This window comes from Mirounga leonina, unplaced genomic scaffold (assembly GCF_011800145.1).
Source record: "Mirounga leonina isolate KUSES-001 unplaced genomic scaffold, KU_Mleo_1.0 Mir_154, whole genome shotgun sequence".
NCBI lineage: Eukaryota > Metazoa > Chordata > Mammalia > Carnivora > Phocidae > Mirounga > Mirounga leonina.
This window is the reverse complement of record NW_023270389.1, coordinates 33,495,537-33,515,602: the sequence shown is the minus strand read 5'-3', so window position 1 is coordinate 33,515,602 and position 20,066 is coordinate 33,495,537. Positions and strand designations below refer to the sequence as shown.

The 20,066-nt window shown below is 50.3% G+C and overlaps 1 protein-coding gene and 1 non-coding gene across 2 annotated transcripts in view; one reads left to right on the top strand and one right to left on the bottom strand.

The window, feature by feature from the left end:
- The window catches only part of PLXNA2 (plexin A2), a 211,421-nt gene that overhangs the window by 146,351 nt on the left and 45,004 nt on the right, over nt 1–20,066 (top strand). The window contains exons 10-12 of the mRNA XM_035010443.1: nt 3,647–3,847; nt 5,603–5,699; nt 9,641–9,831. Coding sequence (XP_034866334.1) covers nt 3,647–3,847; nt 5,603–5,699; nt 9,641–9,831 — 489 coding nt within the window. The remainder of the gene's footprint in view (nt 1–3,646; nt 3,848–5,602; nt 5,700–9,640; nt 9,832–20,066) is intronic.
- LOC118014596 lies at nt 7,212–7,342 on the bottom strand. The gene has a single exon (XR_004680308.1). It is a non-coding gene; the product is annotated as a small nucleolar RNA SNORA63 (small nucleolar RNA).

The following is a 20,066-nucleotide window of genomic DNA, read 5'->3' as shown; positions in this document are numbered from 1 at the left end:
CGCGAGCCACGCAGGGCTCCCACACCAGAGTCCCGCCCTCCCTGGAGCCGTGGCTCTTCCTCCCCAGACTACCCCTGCCCCCCGGGATACTCCGAAATAGGACATCTGTTCATCTTGACAGAAACTCAGATTGCTGCCAAGGAGGTGATCCTGCTGCCAAGTTGGCCTAGAGACAGAGAGAGGAGTAAGATGACCTAAAGACAGTGGAGACCAGCAGTAGCGATGGGCATTTTAACACTGACAACCGTCTTAACATTCTGCAGAAAAAGCATAGCGTGATCATTTGTGTTCTTATTCTTAGGACAACTGTGTGTGTGTGTGTGTGTGTGCCCGCGCGCTCACAGAAACAATTGGGTTGCAAGTGCCCTCATTGTATCTGATGAAACCCAACGCCTTCCTCAAGGCCCTGAGGCATTGAAGTTCCCACAACTTGGCAGTTTTCTGGGCTTCTGGCTTTCCTGCATCTGCCCTCAGCCTTCACTACTGCCATTGCTACCCAGGATTCACTGCTCCCTCCTTAACATATTCACCTGAGCCATTCACAACCCAAGCGTTCTATATCTTCCCCTGCTTCCCAAGAAGAAGACAGGATACCTGCCCCCCAACCCCTTCTTTCCTTTACCCTAGAGAATAAAAGAAAGAATCCTACTCTGTGTGGCCTGAAATAGCAAAAAAAACAAAACAAAACCAAAAAAAAAAAAAAGGCAAAGGATAAGACATCTGTTTCTACTGAGGCAATCTTAGAACCTATTTCGGCATTTGGGAAGCCCCTAATCATTGTCTTTAAATTTAGTCCCAGAAGGTCCAAAACAGCAGACCACAGGACTCTTTTCTAAAATTTTAGAATCCCTTCAAAAAAAGAAAAAAAAAAAAAAAAAACTCCTAAGGAGTACTCATAAAGTGTCTTCTTATGATTCTCTAACCTCCAGGTTGGACCAGACTTAACCCAGACAAAAAGATGAGGATGTGCACACGTGTGTGTGTGTGTGCGCGCGCGTGTGTGTATTATATGTAAATAAATATGTGATACAATAAGTATGTATATAAATATATTTGTTATATATGTAAATTTGTCAAAGTTAAAAGGATTCTACAATCTTGTTTACTAACGCAAAACATCATACTTCCAGAAGCACATCTTTAAGACTGTGCTGCTAAAATTTGAATTTGTTCTCTGAGCTCATTAGAGATGAAAAACAACTAGTCATCACTTACAATGTATCAACTAGTTCTGTGTCTGAAAATTTATTCTCTCTGTCTCAGACACACACGCACACACACACACACACACACCCTCCTTATACCTCAGCCTTATTTCTAGTCTAAATTAAAATTTTAATTTATTAGACACTATGGGGATTTTTTAGCTACCGACAGGAAATAGTATCTCCTTTTCCAGGGGATACCTGGGTTTCCCTAAAGTGGTGTTCATTTTTTTTCTTGGCTATAAATATATGAAAGACTCTGTCAAGCGTGCCCTCAGGGCATGAAAGGAAAAGTGCAGTAAAGAGCACGTTTATGAGTTGGCAGCTTGAGTGACTGGCTTCTAAACAGGGACCCATCTGCTCTGGGGTTGCCTTATGATCCTGTCTCTTTTAGAGACCTTGTCTGCTAGGTGTCCTCACATGCAGTTAGCCTACAGGTGACGGAGGGCACCAGTGACCCGAGAAGTTCATCCAGGTCCTGCTCGATAAGATTCTGTGGAAAATTTCCCCAGTGTTTCATAAATTCTCAGGATTCCTTACTAGATTTGGACAGGCCTACTTAGTAATCATGTGACTCCAAAAGCAGTGACCATTTCCAACCCCAGCTTTGGAAATCAAACTGCTTCTCAAGTCTCTTGGTGTCCAGAAGGCAGGGATCTCCTCTCATCTCTGAAGAATGTAGGAAGCCGGAGGTGGAGAGAAAGTTTGCGATCTTTTCATCTGTCGCTTCATTTTCTCATTTTCTGTTTACCCTCCCACGAGCAATGACCAAGTGTCCAAGACATGTCAGGAACTGGGATAAAGACTGGGGATACTGAGGTGAATGAGATGCAGCCTGATCCTCCAGGCTCACACACCAGTGAGGACAATGAGTCAACAAGCAGTTGCAATTCTGAGGGCTAAATGCGATCATGGGAGAACATCCATAACCCCTCCTGAAGGCCAGGGCAGGGAAAGGGTCAGTGATGGCTTTCCAGAAAAGGAGCTGCAGAGATTAATTTGAAGGCTAATTACGAGGCATTCAGCTACGGAGGGGCTGAGGCAGGGGCCAGGAGGTCGAAGGGGGGGCAGGGCGTGGCAGTGAGTGTTTCTGGTAGAGAGAAAAGCATCTTCAAAGGACCAGAGGCCCATGAGTCGGGAACAACCCTCCAACCCCCCCAGAATTCACCTGAAGTCCCGGATGGCTGGAGCAGGATGCATGAGAGCCCCCAGGGAAGAAGGAGGCAGAGGCCAGGTGGTGAGGGCTTGTAGCTGAGGCCCAGAGGAGAGAAGAGACTTCCTCAGCCCCCCGCTGGGGTCCCCTAGGTCTCCTCCCAATTCTGCATCTGAGGCTGTCCATTGCTCAACACTGCCTGTGTCATGAGCGGCTTCTTAGCAGGGAGCGTCTTTAGCACTGGGATGGGGACAGTTTTCCTTGTTCAAGACTGTCCCACAGCTCACAGGCAGTTCAGCAGCTCCGGCCCCAATGCCAGTAGCACCCCTCAGCAGGATAGCTACATCAAGCCCCACATGCTCCCAAATGCTCCCTCTGAGAACCACTGCAGAGGGGAAGGGGATGCGGAGCCAGGCGCCTCCCTCAAGAATTTCTGCAGTGGGTCCCCGGGAGACAGGAAGTGATCACACGCGGAGATGGCTGGCCCTTACCATCCTCACTGCCAGAGGCTGCTGGGCTCTGTCCTTCCCACGAGGGAGAGAGCGGGCCGGGGATCAGAGCTTCGGGAAGGTGGCAACGTGATCTTCGGAAGAGAAGCAACATCTAGGAAGAGAACTCAGGAAGATCAGTCTGGCTGTCTCACTTGCTTGGGCTCTCGTGGCCCTTCCCACAGCCCCTCCCCACCAAGACTTTCTTTTTTTCGGTTTTGTTTTCCGAAGCAACATGGCATTCATGCAGGGCCTGGTGATGAAATGAGATAAAAAGCCAAAGCAAGTGTTTAGAGCGTTGCCGGGAGGGCTGATCCCCATTCTGGAAAGGCCGACTCAGCCGGAGAGGAGAAGCTGAAGCTGTCGATAACAGGATGCCCCCGGCCGGACCATGCAAGGGGGACAGGAGCTGGGGAGGGGATGAAACCGAGAGGTGGGTGTTCCAGGCTGGGGACAGGGACACACAGGGGCCTCTTTTATCCTATGTGGCAGGAGATAAAATCCACAGCCTGCCACACCGGTGCTTGGAAATTAATTCCTAAGTTGTAACATGCACACCAGATCCGGGACAACGTGTGGGCTGGGGAAAACAGTATCAAAGCCCCAGGAGCTAAGAGATAGATTTCATTTCCCCTGCCGACTCCCCCGTGCCCCTTAAATGAGGTACATCCTTCTCGTGGGCAGCCCACCCGGGTACAAGAGGGTCTGGCCGGGCCCCCAGGTCCGGCCCCCTGCCCCGGTTGAGATGCAGAGGAAGGTGTGAATCAGGACAGATGGCGTCTCTCTGCTTGCTCCCGCAGGACTGTCCCCAGCTGGTGCCCACAGAGGAAATTCTGATACCAGTCGGAGAGGTAAAGCCAATCACTCTGAAGGCTCGAAACCTGCCCCAGCCCCAGTCGGGCCAGCGAGGCTACGAGTGCGTCCTCAGCATCCAGGGAGCAGTCCACCGCGTGCCCGCCCTGCGCTTCAACAGCTCCAGCGTCCAGTGCCAGAACAGCTCGGTAAGAGCGCTCACACTCACGCCCTGCCCACAGCACGGCTATCTGTCACACCTGTGCCCAGGTCTCAGCCTCACCTGCCCCAGTTCCCAGAACCCTCCGGGGCCACAGGCTGACCCCACATTCCCGGAGACAGAGGAGGGTGCCAGCACCCAGCACCCCTCAACCAGAGCAGAGGAGGTTGGTGGTGACAGAGGAGGCCGAGTGACTCGAGGAACCCCTGGCATCAGTTGAGAGCTTTGTGCTCTTCCTGAGTTCAAAGAGACCTCTTGGCCTTCAGTGAAATTGCAGTCAAAGCCAGTGGACTCCCCCGCAAACCGCCGTCGTCATTTAGGCATAAAGCAGAGGACGGCGGGCCAGGAGCTCAGCAGCAGTAGAATGGCGTGAGGGGAGGTGGCGGGGGGAAGGAGGGAGCAGTGAGTTCCAAGAGCAGCAAGGGTTAAACCAGTCCCACACGCCAGACAGAAAGCACAAGGTGTTTAATTATAATACTAGCCCAGAGAAGATCTTTTTATCTGCCAACGCCTGTCTCTGACTATGGGGGGTCAGCTGGAGATGGGGGGTGATGTGACAAAGGTGTTGAGGGAAGCTAATTCGCCTGGGAGAGATAAAGAGAATCTGGGCTTCTTATCAGGGGGCTGTCAGATTCCCAGGTCACAGGCGCTTGATAGAATTTGTAATCAGTGGAAGGCCGCCAAGCACAAGGCGAAGGTGGGATGAGAAAGAAATGCAACAGGACAAAGGGAAGAAGCGGGCGGGAAGGGCCGGGGGCAGGAGGGCGGACAGGGACGTGGCCTGCCCTGAGACCTCAGTGGCTAGGGTGGGCCAGGTCTCTCAGGAGGGGATTCCCAGAGGCCTTCTTCACCGAGGGGCAGGGCAGGGGCTGGGCCACCAGACGGTCTATTTCTGAAGACCAGCATGGGAGAGAGAGTGGACTCCTGGCCACAGCTTGAGGCCTTTCATGGTCGGCCTGGTCAGATCTGTGCCCAGAAGCTCTGAGCTCTTTCCGTAATGGACTGTTGGCCAAAGTAAAGCTCAAGTGCAGCCAGAGGACCCCTGCGGTGCCCAGCCCACCTGCCGCTGCAGCCCTGTTTGTTGTGCATATGTTCTGCTCAAGGCTCTGGTGGGGTTCGCACAGCAGGACGTGGACTTGCTAGAGAGACTGGACTTGTACGTGAAAAGATGCAGAGCAGCTCTCAGGAAGTGAGAGACAGAAACTGGCAATGCCGAGGGACAGGGAGCTTGAGGCTTGGGGGAGGGATGTCAGAGAAGACGCTCTGGGGAAGGTGAGTCTGAGCTGGACCAGAAGAACACAGGCAGCTTGAAGGATGGAGGCCCTAGGAGAGAGAGGCGTTCCTTAGGAGATGTGAGCTGAACGGAGGCAGAGAGGCGCTGGGGCGGGTGCGTCTGGAGACAGGTGGATTCAGAGCTTTCTGTAGGAGGGCAGTGGAAGAGAAGGTTGGAGAAGTGAGTTTGAATTTGGATTACGGGAGGCACTGAACACCACACTAAGGGGTTTGGGCGGGATCCGCTTGGCATTAGTGACTGGGAGTCAGGGGGAGGGTGCCGTAGACATCACTCCAGCAGCAAATGGGGTTCCCCGGATTCTCCCTCTGCTCCTTTCTCAACCCAGAGGTAGCCAGAGCCCCTGGTTTCTCTCCTGCTGTAGTCCTGGTCTTCCGAGATGCCTGCAGCATCCCTGACCCCCTGTGATAGGGAGTCTCACGAGCCATGCACCCCATGCCCCTCTCCCCGCAGTACCAGTACGATGGGATGGACATCAGCAACCTGGCCGTGGACTTCGCCGTGGTGTGGAATGGCAATTTCATCATCGACAACCCACAGGACCTGAAAGGTGAGCAGCTACTTCCAGGTAGAGTTTTGATCTTTTCGTGACCCCAGGAAAGACTGGGGCTGAGGGATCAGAGCCAGCCAGCCGCTGTGCCATGAATAATACACTCCCTCTGTCAGCGGAACTCTTCAGAGGATCCTAAAGCAACATTTGGAACCATCAAAGGAGTCCTGTTGGGAGCCCTGTTTTATTACAAACAGAGCATCCACCAGGCGGCTGCCGGCTCATCACGTTTTTCTTTGGCTCCCGAAGACTTTGAAGTATCTACAGAACCTGACCTAGGAAAGCAGCAAGCAGGAACGTCCTGCCAGTTTCCAGCGAAATAGAGATCTGTTTCCAATTAGGGTCTGATTCCCCTGTCCTTGGTCCCGTCGCTGCACAAAGAAGGTTTGTGAGGCTGCGCCCCTGGCTCTAGGGTCGGGATGGGGGACAGGCAGGAGGACGCAAGCCCACAACTGTTGCAGGGAAGCTCAGCAAGGAGCTGGGCTGACCCAGGAGGGACACTCCGTGAGGGCCACCCTCATTCATCGTCCTCCAAACTCACGAGCAGCTCCCCCCGTGCACCAGGTCAGCATCACCCTCCGCGCAGCAAGTATCAACACACCCCTCTGCTCTCCAGAGGGACAAAAGCAATTGCAATGTGACAGGTACTCGCTGTGGGTAGGCACTCCCTCGGTGATTTTCTGAGATTGTTTTCTTTAATCCTCATTACAACCCCGAGACGTGTGTACTAGTATTATTCTCATTTTACGGATAAGGAAACTGAGACCCAAAGAGTTTAAGAAACGGACCAGGAGTGCTCACTTCCTGCAGCACATATACAGAAATCCGAACGGTGCACAGATTAGCATTGGCCCCGGCACAGGATGACTTGCAAATTCACAAGGCACTCCAGCCTTTAAAGACAAATATGTGGAATCTTAAAAAAAAAAAAAAAGTCAAACTCATACAAACTGAGACTAGAAAAGTGGTTGCTAGGGGTTGGTTGTTTAAAAGGTGCAAACTTTCAGCTATAAGATGGATAAAGTCTAAGGATCTAGTGCAAAGCATAGTGTCTACAGTTGATAACACTGCATTGTGTAATTGAAATTTGCTAAAAGAGTACAACCTAAATATATATTTCTAATCACTATATATATATATATATATATATATATATATATAGTGATGGATATGTTAATTAGCTAAATGGGAAGAACCCTAGCACGATGTATATGTATATTCAATCATCACAGTATATACTTTAAATACCCTATGATTTCTTTTTTCTTTTTTTTTCTTTTTTATTTTTTATTTTTTTTAAAAGATTTTATTTATTTATTTGACAGAGAGAGACACAGAGAGAGGGAATACAAGCAGGGGGAGTGGGAGAGGGAGAAGTAGACTCCCCGCTGAGCAGGGAGCCCGATGTGGGGCTCGATCCCAGGATCCTGGGATCATGACCTGAGCCGAAGGCAGATGCTTAATGACTGAGCCACCCAGGCGCCCCTCAAGTCAGTGTTTTACTTGGTAAACATGTCTGAGACCATGCATCCCTGGCTGCTAAGCACCATGGCGGACAGGGCTAGAAAGGTAACAGCTTTATTTTGAGCAGGGGGCAAAGACAAGGCAGCACTTTACAGCTACATTGTAACTAGATCCTGCATCCCTTATGATTTCTTTATGTCAATTATACCTCAATAAAGCTGAAAAAGGAAAGGCGGAGAAAAAAAAGCAGGCTGAATCAGAAAGTAAGAGCCAGGATCCGAACCAAGGATGTCCAATCTCAGAGCTCACCTGCTGGACCACACCACTATCCTTCCAGCAGCTCGGGCCACTGTGGGACGACAAGCCTTCTGCCCTCCAGACGCCTCTCCTCACACCATGAGCCACATCTCACTACACTTGAAGTAGCTAGGGCTGCCCCAGCTTCTCCCTCAGCCTGAGGGTCACCCATGGGCGTAGACAGAGGACCAGAGCCACCAGAGGCCCCCACCCACACGCTGGCATGGAAATCAACACCACTTAGGCTTGGAGAGAGAAACTGAACCAGGGAGATTTCTGCTGTCTTTCTCCTTATACCCTGGCCCAATTTCCCCACTGCTGAGAGATAGACATCCTCCCTGCTGAGGATCTGGGCTTGGTTCCCAGAGGTGGCCTTTGCACCTGGAGCATAGAGGAAAACGGCCACATCCAGGCTGTCACATGAGAGCCCTCCCTGGTGGCGCTCAACATCTTGGAGTGCCCAGGTAGCACCATCTCCATGTTCATGCCTCTGAGAGCCCATTTCTGGAGGCTGTGCACCATGTTGGGTGGAGACGGCCACGGTACTTATGGACTTGGGTTCTAGAAACCAGGAAACCAGGGCTCAAATCCTGGCACTTTCACTTATAGATGGGGGAACTCAGACTACATACTGCCCCTGCCTTCATCCCAGTTTCCTTCCCTATGAAATGCAGGAAGGGATGCTCTCCTTTTGGGGTCAGCATGAAGACCAAATGAGGTATGCACCACTTGTGCATGTTAATAAATGCTCACTCTGTAATTGTTCATCTTGAGATTCCCATTTCCTGCCCTCTACCAGCCGTAGGTATGAGGACGTTTAAATGTAGTCCCTGCAGCTGGGACTGAGGGACACTTGACAGAGCAGAGGAACAGGATGAGGACCCTATAGAGGAAGAGAAATATGCCCCTCCCCTGAGGCCCATACCTGATCTCCAGCACAGGCACGCCCCTCCCCACCCCCAGTCCTGAAAGCTCATGTCTGCTTGACCAGAAAAGTTGAAAATGACTCTCTGAGTATTCTACTTCTGGAGAATTCTACTCAGGATTCTGAATTCAAAACATCAATAGGCAACAACGAAGTCCCAGGCTCCCAAAACACAGTTCTGCAGCCTGGCGTGCCCCGGGCTTCTAAGTCAGTAAGAGACAAAAGCAAAGGCCAAGGGTCTGCAAACTCCAAAAGTGACCTGTTAAGTAGCTAGGTTGCCCTCTGTGGGAATGTCACCCCCCACTGAAGGGGCCATGAACAGGACTGTGTCGACTCTCTCTCCTTCTCAGTTCTGCCCGCACTTTGCCAGCCACCTGGCCTTTCTTGGTAACCTCTCTCCCAGACCACCCAGTCCCCAGTGTATGGGGGGCATGCCCCTCTCTTCTCAGGATCTACAGTCTAGCCGCACAGAGAGCTGGAATGGCACCATCCTAGCTTGCGGCACTAACCTTAGCAAGCTTCAAGAGTCACTATATATTGAGGTGTCTGGGTGGCTCAGTCAGTTAAGAGTCTGATTTTAGCTCAGGTCATGATCTTGGGGTCCTGGGATTGAGCCCGCTCAGTGGGGAGTCTGCTTATCTCTCTCCCTTGGCCCCTTCACCGTCTTGTGCTCTCTCTGTCTCTCTCAAATAAATAAATAAAAATCTTTAAAAAGAGTCATATGTACCTCTTTGAGCTTCATTTTTACCTGAAACGGGGAAATCAGTCCTTACCTGTTGTGATGAGGGCCCCATGGAGGAAAGACAGTGCAGAAGAATGTAGTGTGACCTCAAAGAAAAGAGAATAAGCCTGTGTGGCCCATCGGGTATGTTACAGGCACTGTGCTAAGCACTTAAGACACAGCACCTCACTCAAACCTCCCACGAAACAACGATCATCCTCATGTCATAGATTAAGTAAACGAGGGTTCAGGGAGGTGACATTCTGTCACATCGCTAAGGAAGTAGCGAGGCCACCATCAAAGCCCTGATGTGACTCGCTCTAGAGCCAGAACCCTTAAATAACATTTTCTGTAGTACCTTTCGACAACGAAGAGGCTCAATTTAGTATTTGTCCTCCGTCAGTTATTCTTGCAAGGATGATGGCGATCATCCGTGTTACCCATGCCGGGGACGGTTTCCGCCATGCCTCCCAGAAGAGGCGCGGTCGGGAGGAGCCCTCTCCAATCCCGCTGTGTCGCCCCGTCTCTTTGCAGTCCATCTCTACAAGTGTGCAGCCCAGCGGGAGAGCTGCGGCCTCTGCCTGAAGGCCGACCGGAAGTTCGAGTGTGGCTGGTGCAGCGGTGAGCGCAGGTGCACCCTCCAACAGCACTGCATCAGCCCCTCCAGCCCCTGGCTTGATTGGTCCAGCCACAACGTTAAGTGCTCCAACCCTCAGATCACCGAGGTGAGTCCCACAAGTTCCCAGAGCGGGGCGGGCTGGGTGGGCAGCGGGAGAGGAGTTCACATGGAAGAGTTCTTCTAAGTGTAGCGCACACTTAATGTGGGGTGTGGGAAGCCTCTCTCGGGCGTCTCGATGGCCCGCGTCCGGGCGTAAGTGACAAGCGCATGGATGTGTGTCCTCAGGCCGGTGTGTGGGCGTGTGCACACAAGGGAGGTAGAGCCAGCCCAGCCTCCCCGCCAGGCCTGCAGAGCCAGGTGGGGACGGGAAATTGGCTGCGTGGTGGGTAAACATTTCAGAGAGCAGGTTTAGCTTTTCTCAGCAGAAATGTGATTTCGGGAGCCGCAGTTAGCTCCGAGTTGCAAAGTTGAACGCGGAAGAAGAAAGTAAAGGCAGGCACTACATTGGCCACTGTGCCATTTCCCAAGATTTACTCTCTGTCCCAATTTGTTGGTGCATTTTAATGGAAAGAAATAGGTAATTAATTATCCTAGAAAAAAAAACGATGTTTCCTGAATAGCAAATTGCAAAGGCAGATGAATAGATGATGTGAATGAAAAAGCAGCTGCTCGGGTTTTGAATGGCCTGGGAGAGGAATAGTTGTATTTAACTTTGGTTGCGTTATGTGTTCATCACTCTTCATGGCTCCCTATTCACCGGATGTCACTTGTGCTTTGAAACTAATTGCACGTTCCTTATGGTGACTGGGAATAAAGGTGTGGGCAGGTAGCACTGTGGTCTACTCATTTAAGAAAGCAGTGAGGGGCTGCTCCTTTTCTGCCTCTTCCCTGAATGGATGCACTGCCCCTCTTCCTGGCTCATTTTCCTTTCTAGCCAAAGAAAGCACCTTTGGCTCTCACCTATGTCACAGAGTATTGAGAAGCTTCTGGAACATCCCTGCGATCATTCTGAAGCTTCAGATCCGTAGAAAGAAAACCCTCAAGATCAAATGAGTGTTGTTAACCTTCAGGTGGGTTATTTGAAGAGGGAACTGATATTTATTCAGTGCGCTTGGCACCGTCTCGTTTAATCCCACATCCACCGTGGGAGGTAAATATTTTCACCTCCATTTTACAGATGAAGAAAATGACGCTCAGAGGAGAGGCGTGGTTGCCCCAGTTCACACAGCTGATAAGTGGCAGACCTGGTATTTAAGCTCAGATTTATGGAATTAGAGAACTACTTGTAAAGTCTCTGATTGCTCAAGTAACGCAGCACAAGAAGCAGGGCTCCCCCTTCCTCGATGTCCAACCTTCCTAGCTAAGGTAGACCAGGAAGATGCCATCCATCCATGTGGCGGGGCATCCCCGGGGAAGCACAGCGCGGTGGGAGAGTGTCTCCTGCTAGTTAGGTTCTCATCATCCTGATGGGAAGATGCGGTGAGCGTGGAGACACTGCCCCTCAAAGATCAGACTTCTTCAGTTTCATTTTACTCTTGGACATGGCCCATGACAGTGTCTACTGACTCCATCCCCTGTCTTTATCTCGCTGCGGAAGTGCTTGCAGCGACTGCTGGTGGGGCCCCCGCCTCTGCCCTCACACAGCCAGCTCCCTGAGCTGCTCAGGACTCCATGCCTTCTCCCTGATGCCAGTGATTTCCCGCAACTGCTGGAACCTGCTCTGCCCTGTACTTGTCTTGCAGCTGTACTTGTCGGTCTCTGTGTCTCTGCGCCTGTGGCGTAGGGGAGCTTATATCAGGCAGGGACTCACTTCCATCAGCACGTCTCACCTCCCCCTGCCCCGGCTGCTGCCTCGGCCCCGTCTACTCACCGCCTTCCCAGCCCTAAGGCAGGCTTGTCCCTGGGAAATCTCTGCCTCGGTGTCACCCCTGCTCACTGACCGTAGACTGATGGGCTGCTCCATTCACAGAGGACACCCAAGCGACATGATGCTAATTAACCCCTGGAGGTAATTAGGCTGTAATTGATTTTCCCAGTGAAACAGCAACAGGAGTTGGAGGCCCCAAGCAGTGGGGTCTCCTGTTGGCGTTTTTCAAGTAGAGGCTGTGGAGAAATGAAAGAGCCTCTCCAGGGAAGAGAGACAAATCCATGCTGTGTCTCAAGCCATGCAGGGGCCATCATTCGGGGCAGGACATGCAGGAGGGAGGATCCAGGCCTGGAATATTTCATCCACTATGATCAGGAATAGCTCCTTTCATTTTGCGGCTCCTACCCTCAACCTCCCTTCCTTGCCCTGTAAAAGTCATCTTTAGTTTTTTTTAACTTTTCATTTTTGAAATAATTTTAGACTTATAAAAGGGTACAAAAATAGTACAAAGAACTTTCGTATACCCTTCACCCAGATTCTCCCAAATTAACATCTTATATAACCACAGTACAATTATCAAAATCAGGAAATTAACATTTATACAATAATGCCATGTAATATACATGCTTGATTCACATTGTGCCGATTATCCCATTGATTGTCCCCCTTTTCCTGATCGAGGATCCAACCCGGGGTCACATGTGATGTTCCATTAGCGTGTTTCTTTAGTGCTCTGGTCCTCAGTCTTTCTTTGTCTTTCATGACCTTGGTGCTATTGAAGAGTACAGGACAATTATTTTGTAGAATATCCCTCGGTTTGAAGATGGCTAATGTCTCCTCACAATTTAATTTAGGTGATATTCTCATGGCAAGGCGTACTAACAAAAATGTGGAGTACATGTCAAAAGTGCACAGGAGTCAACTTGATTTGGGCCCACTAGCCAAATCTGGGACAATTCTGAGTAAGAAAGTAAGTGAAACTAATTGACTATAAGCAATAGAGTAAAATAAGAATCTATGCTCCTTCTTGATACAAATAAATAAATAGTTCATGGGGGAAGGAGGAAGCTCTTCTACTAGAATTCTAACTCAAAATGTTAAAGGACCTAGGGAAATAGAAAATTTGGCAAGATTTGCAGTAATAATTATTTCAGGAAGAATGGCCGATGGATACTAAAATTAGTAAATGAATGTATGATGAAAAATAGGATATTTATATAGTCTCAAGCCATCTCCCCACAATCTAATACTAATCTCAACAAGAAAAACAGAAACTTTACAGAGGAGAAACCTGGTAGACACTGCTTTTACCAAGTGGTGGAAGTTAGTATCACCAGTAATGGGAAGAATGGACCTCATGTGCCTCTCTGACATTTGTTACCAAAAATGTATCATTTGTTAAAAGTAACTTTTAAGAAGAGTCAGCTCGTTTTCTTTACCTTGGCTTTCTTGGCTAATTCCTTGACATTGGCATAGATCTTTTTCTTAATAATCAGAATTCAGTGGGATCCGTGCCCTTGTATATGTACCTCCATCTTGTCTCTGGCCCTTGCCTTCAAAATGTGTACCCAGTCCGTGCAAGCCCATCTGCAAGAGCCATTTACTATGAAGATCCTTCTTCAGGGATGAAAGGGGAAGGATTCTCTGGTGGCCGGTGCTGGCTGTTGGAGGCAGCAGAATTTCTAATGCTGGAAACAAGTGGGGTCAGGAACTGCCCAGGGGCGGGGAGATCAATGTGTGACCGCGAATGAGTTCTGCATTAGGGAAAGGAGTGGGCTCAAGCTTAGTTGAATGAACAGCTGTGTTCATCCTTAACCCCTTCTCACCCAACTGTTTCCATGGCAACCAAGCCCACCCCTAGAGACCCACCTCCTGTGGCAGCTACATGGAGGACAAGTCTTAAGAATTGCTCAGTCTGCATAAACTTCAGGTTCGAGCCCCCCTCAGGACCCAGCATCTGCTCCTTCTCAGCCAGCCTGTGGTGTGATAATGATGCTGTCCCCCATGAGAGGCATCCCAGGCTGCTCCCATTCTAGCTGTCATCCGGTGTCTGTGCACGTGTCTCCTGTTCAACCCCGGGGACAAGAGACGTGCAGAGCTTTGGAGAGGCCGTGAGATGCCTGGCCCGCCACGTTGCTGTGCTTCCAGAACTGCTAGGACCTCAAAGAGGAGGACGTTACAAGCCACCAGCTAGAAAGGAAGGCCCAGAAGCAGTTTTTCTGATGAGCTGAGAAGGGGCAGCATCGGCAGAAAGGGAAAAAGAGACCGAATATGTGTTTGAGGAGAAAAATATAGGAAGGGTCGAGGGGCTCTAGAGCTCACATGACAGAGGTCTCCACTCAAAGTGACTGTGTTGGTCAGCTGGGCTTAGACAACAGAAATGTATTATCTCACAGTGCTGGAGGCTGGAAGTCCCAGATCCAGGCGTCGGCAGGGTTGGGCCCTTCTGAGGGCTGTGAGGAGAATCTGTTCCATGCCTCTCCCCTCACTTCTGGTGCTTTGGGAAAGCAGCAGTCTTGGCATTCCTTGGCTTGTAGACGCATTGCCTTCATCTCTGCATGACATTCCTTCTTATGTCCGTCTCTGATTTGTTTGTTTGTTTGCTTAAATAAGGATCCCAGTCATATTGGATAAGCACCCACACTAATGACCTCATTTTAACTTGATTACCTCTGGAAAGGTACCTGTCTCCAAATAAGTCACATCCTGAGGTAATGGGAATTCGGGCTTTCACATATGAATTTGAGGAAGATAAAATTCAACCCATAACAGAGCATTGCAATAAATAAGTATTCATTTAATGAGCAACTGCTGCATACCATGCACTGTGCTAGGCTTGGAAGCTATCACATGGAAAGGTTAGTTCTGTGAGGGAAGGCAGGGGGTGTAGTCCCTCACTGCAAAGCCCCAGCCTATCCCTGAACATGGGCCACCTGGAGGAGGCTGGAATCTGCTTGCCCTGCAGGCCACTCTGCTTCCTCCAAAGGACCTAGGACAGAAACTTCTCATCTACACACTTTGCTGTTGTCTCTGTTTAGAAGGAGAACTACAGCGGGGTTCCAGGTCTTGACACCTAATGAGGACACTTACCTCAGGCCAGGGACATGAACAGACATGATCCACATCCTAGTTCTGGGAGTATTAATAATAGCCAGACTCTACTGTGCACCAGGACCTTTGCATACCTACTCATCCTAACAATCCTGCAAGATGCCCAGAATTATCTTCATTTAAGAGTTGAGGAAACAGTGCTTAGGGAAGTAAATCATTTGCCCAGAGTCACCCATTTGGTTAGTGGCGGAACGAATTCAAAACCAGGGCCTTCTGACTCCAGAATGCAGACTCTCCCCACCATAAAATGCCAGCCGTCTTGGTCAGAGGGATGGGGGGGTTTTCCCTGGCTATACACTTTTCCACCTCACTCCACTGCAAGTGTACCAAAAATATCTGTGCCCAGGATCAGAATTCTTTTGGAAGGTCCCAGGGGAGGCCAGAAAAACTGGGAGCATTGGCTACCCTTTGTATTGAGGCTTAAGGTGACCTTCACCTGTCTCCCTAGACATAATTAGATCTACACTTATTCCTATGAGTGGTGGGGGAGCAGGAGGAGCATTTGGGATGTGTTTAAACTTAGGGTGACCCCCTTCTTGCCTGTACAGGATAGAGGTTACTTTAACTTTGTATGTTTATTAGAGTTATCAGACTTGATCCAGTTGGTTTCTGGTTGTGTCTATCAGTGGGGTAATGGGGTTGAGGTGAAAGTTGGAATTTACGGAGCCTGGTGGTTCGTTCTTTTCAAGCTAATGGGAGCCCGGAGGATGGGGCCTACATAGCTCACACCTGCAGATGATGATAGAGGTCAGGGGGGAAGAATAAGCAAAGCAGGCTTGAAATGCAAGGGGCAAATCTCCAGTGTTGGGGTCCTCAGGGATTGGCCAGGAACCTATCACCATTTGGGTACCAAAGAATATTCCTATGTGTTTCTGAACTCACCTGCCACATTGCCCAGTAAGGCCAGTCTGATGCCAGGCCGTAGGGGGGCTGGTTTTACCCTCATCTCTCCATTGACCATGTTGTAGATTTTACTTTGTGAATTTTTCAGTGTCACTAACTTGCCCAATCCCTCACTAGTTTATGCTCAGGGAACATAAATTCTCTTTAATACTATCTTAGGTATGTGTAACTGGGAAAGAAAACCAAATGTAGAAAACCATGTGCATTGCTTTCTAAAACCAAGCAAAAATAACAGTTGATACAATATTTGTTGGAGATGATCCATTGCTTTTGCATTCCTTCTGCTCTCCATTTGCCCAAATAATTGAAAGTAGATTTTTTTCTTTCCTGGATTCTCTCAGTTGTGAACGCATTTGTGAAATTGGGGAGTTGAACATTTACAAGTATTTATCTGTAAGGCTGTACCAAATCTCTGCAGGAAAGGCCAAAAGCCACCTGCCCAGGGCCAGAAAGACTCGCTGCAAAGTTCCCAACAAATAAATACATATGTCACCTCGCTTTCCTGAGAAACAAGTCAGCACTCTGATCTCCCGTTCATTTATTTGCAGGCCTCATTAATATAACATCACTGCAACAAACAGCTAACGGGGGATGGTGTCAGGATGAATAATGGAGTTACTCTGCTGAGATAACAATTAGGTTTTGAATGTACTATCAGCTAAGACAGAGCCAGCAAGGATTCATGCCGGGTAGGAGAGCTGGCGCTACCCAGGCCAAAGATCCCCACAGAGCACGTCAGCTGGGCTCTGGCCCACCCTGAAGAGCGCGCACACTCGTATGCACACACGTGTTCACACACATACACGCCCAAGGTGGAAAAGAATGTGACCATTGGCCATCTTGAATCCAGTATCCAGGTGTCTCTGGCTAAGCACCAAGATGGCCTCAAAATGTGCAGGCACAGAGTCAGCCCCACTGCCCTCTAAAGTCAGGAGAACTCTAAGCAACAGGGAAGGACTAAGTGGATGAGTCCGAAGAAGATTAGCTCCCTCTATACTGGCACCTTGTCCTCAGTGGCTCGTCCTCATTTGGGGGCCACTCGGGGCGGAACCCTCTTGATCCCAATCTCAGACACGGGAGCTTTTACTACAAAGCATGTCCATCAGCTGGGGGGTGTCTGTCCTGGAGTACCTTCTCTGGGACCCCCTCCCTTGGCTGCTCTGGGAGGTTCTGATGGCAGTCTCTCCCGTGTGCTCTTAAGAACCCAGGCTAGGGTGCTGACAGCCTGCTGGAGCCATGGAAAGAGCCGGACAGGCCCAGCAGAGAGGCAGCCATGCTGGACCATCTCCACACCAGCCACTTCTCCTCTGGATTTCAGCTAGCATGACTTCTGCCCAGACTTCTTCATCATAAACTCATAATAAAAATAACAGCTACCTTTTCCTGAATGCTCACCGGGCACCTTATAACACTCACGCAGACCTTATAACAACTTGTATGAGGTCAGAGCTACTAGGATCATTAGCCCCATTTCACAGATGAGGAAACCAAGGCATTATGAGGGGTGATAACATTATCAAAGGCACCCTGCTAATAAATTTTAGCACCAGGAGTTAAGCTACAGCTACTTGATGCTAGAGCCCCCGCCTGTGACCTGTATACCATCCTTCATCTCTTTCCTGGGCTCATTTAGGAAACCAGAATTCTCAGTCCACAGGGCTGGAGTGGGGAAAGGTGCTGGCATGGAGCGCTCATCCAGCCTGCTGCCAAGAAGGAGAGAAAGCCAGTCGTCCATGGTCCAGGCATCAGACTGGACAGGCACAGGCAGAGATGACAAGGGGGCGAGACCGAGAGGGGGCGTGTGCACATCCACGGGGGGAACGGAAACAGAGAGCAGGGAGGGAGAAGTTGACAAGTTCAGAGACATGGCAGGGACCAGCAAAGCCAACTGCAGAGATTCTTGGAAAGTCGTACGTTCTGGCCTTAGCCCGGGTAGAGGGGCTGGGGGACCTGAGCAGTAGGATAGGGCATGAGTTCTCCTGGCTGATGACAGAGGGGTCTCTTCCGGTGCAAGAGGATGGTCAACTCAGGCAGTGTCGTGTGGAGGCTGGAAGACGGGTGAGCTGGACCTGGTGGGCTCTGCCACTCACTATGTAACTTTGAGCAAATTACTTAACCTCTCTGGGTGCGCTTCCCCATCTGTAAAAAGGAAATTATAATAGGACCTCCCTCACAGCTTGTTTTGAGCTCTAAGTGGGATAAAATATGTAAAGCCTTTGGCACAATTCCTGGTTCATGATAAGTACGATATAAGGGTATGCGATTATAAAAGAAATGAAATAAATGATGGTCGGCAGCATTATCAGAATCTTCAATAACCAGGAACCAGTGTTCAGTATCCGTCTTCACTCCCACCGTGTCTATCAGGCAGGAGATGCGAGCCGAGGAAGCCAGGGGCACAAGGATGGAAGCCGGGCCTTGTTAGGCTCCCGCCAAGGAGCGGTCTTCCTCTGACCCCTTGAACCCCTGCCCTGCAGGAGCCCCCCCATGCCACCCTCCAAGGCTCCGCTCCCCGGGGCAGCCCTTCGGAGCGCCCCAGCTGTAATTAGCCGCATCGGCTCCCGCCCTTGGGCGGCTTTGTGGCACAGATCCCTCCGAACTGTTCAGTTAGTGGCTGTAAGAATGAGGGCGAGTGTGGCATCATGGCGGCTGCTTTCCAGGTCATGGCACCCACGGTGGAAAACAAACATGACACAGTCTGGCAGGAACACAGATTTGGCTGGGGTGCCCCGGAGCTCAGCGGCACTCAGCGGGGCTGCGCGGCCGGCAGGTGGGGTCTGAGTAGATGGAGAAGTGGCTTCCCAACACGAGGCTCTGGGAGGCTTTGAGAGGGCCCAGCAGGAGACTAGCTGGTCCCCTACCATCAACACAGGCCAACCTCATCCCACATCCTACTGCCTACTCATCTGGGCACAGGATGTGCTGATGAAAAGCCCTCGGCCAGACGTGAATTAGCCACCTGTGTACCTGGGCAAGATCAGTGACTGCTTCTTGGACAGGGCGTAGGGCTGTTGGACGGAGGCCTCTGCCCTAATGCATTCCCCACGCTCTCCGTCTGAATGCCATATATAGACAGATGTTTTATTCTACAATCAGTTAAAAAGCTCTTCAGGCAAGGTCATATCATAGATTCCCATTACGATGCAAATAAAGGTTTCTTTCAGGAGAAGAGACTAGCAGGGTGAGAGGTACCTAAAATAGGGGAAGGGACCCCAGGGAGGAAAAAAATAAAAGGACCTGGGAAAGAGACCTAGGGGTTAGCCTCCCTCTGGGACTTGCCCATGGCTGGCCTGGTTAATGGCGTGTGTGACAAGCGGAGGGTAGTCATCTGCATGGGCATTCCTCACTCACCTCAGGTGGGCCTCTGCACCAGCCACAAGCCTACTTTGGGTCATTACACTCTCAGAGGATGCCTGGAAGTGCAAGGGTCCAGAGAAGAGCATCTGAAATGATCAAAGGGTTTAGAAAACAAGAGCTTCCGACAAAAGGCTAACAGAATTGCAGAAGTGCAGGCCAGGGGTGCCTTCATTACTGAAGATGTCTGACAAGGAGACAGCTGTTCACTCATCCATTCAATGAGGAATCCACCAGAAATTGGCTTAAATGAAACTAAGAGAGACTGCAGGAGGAACTTCTTGAGATTCGGATGTTACAATACTACGTCACTCCCGAGCCACACATAGACAGCTCCCTTCTTCCAGCCGTCCTTATAGAACACACTTTGCTCTATGGTCTGGTTGGGACCAGCGTTTCCCAGTAACGGAGAACTGGGGATACTTATGGAAGGCTGCTGTGTTCCAGGCAGTGTGCTAAGGATCAGGTTGCTAAACAAAAGTGAGATCGTCTCTGTCCCAAGGTAGTTATTATCTTATTGAGAAAAGAAGCAGTTTACAACCCAGCATGCCCATTACTTTCTCTGGGGCATTCACAAAGGACAGTGGGAGTGTAGGAGAGGCTGCTACGGAATCTGCCTCAGGGGGTCAGAGAAAGCCTCACGGGGGAGGCATTTTTTAGCAGAGGCTTGCAGGAGAGGTAGGCCTCTGTCAGTGGACATGATTGGCCAGTGGGGGGAGCGGCGTGTCAAGTGCACATCGCCTTTAGACCCTATAGCCCTGGGGACCCTTAGCTCTCCCCAGGAGCACGTGTAGTACAGGAGAGAGCTGAACTGGAGCTCTGGAGAGGTGGGCCGGGAAGGAGTGCACAGCGGGAGTCAGCACAGAACATAGGAGGGCCGTAGCCCCCTTCACCCCCCTCTCAGCAACAGCAGCTGCTTCTGGGCGCTTCTCTGCCTCATCCCCTACTTCTGAGGTCCACAGAGGAGAAGTTAGATAGATTTCTGGTCCACAGTAGAATATGTGTTGAGCAGCATGGGGGCTGAAATGATCAATATCTAAAGATCCCAGCTGATTTCACAAGTTTCCAGCTCCCCTCACCCTCTCTCTACACCCTCACTACACACA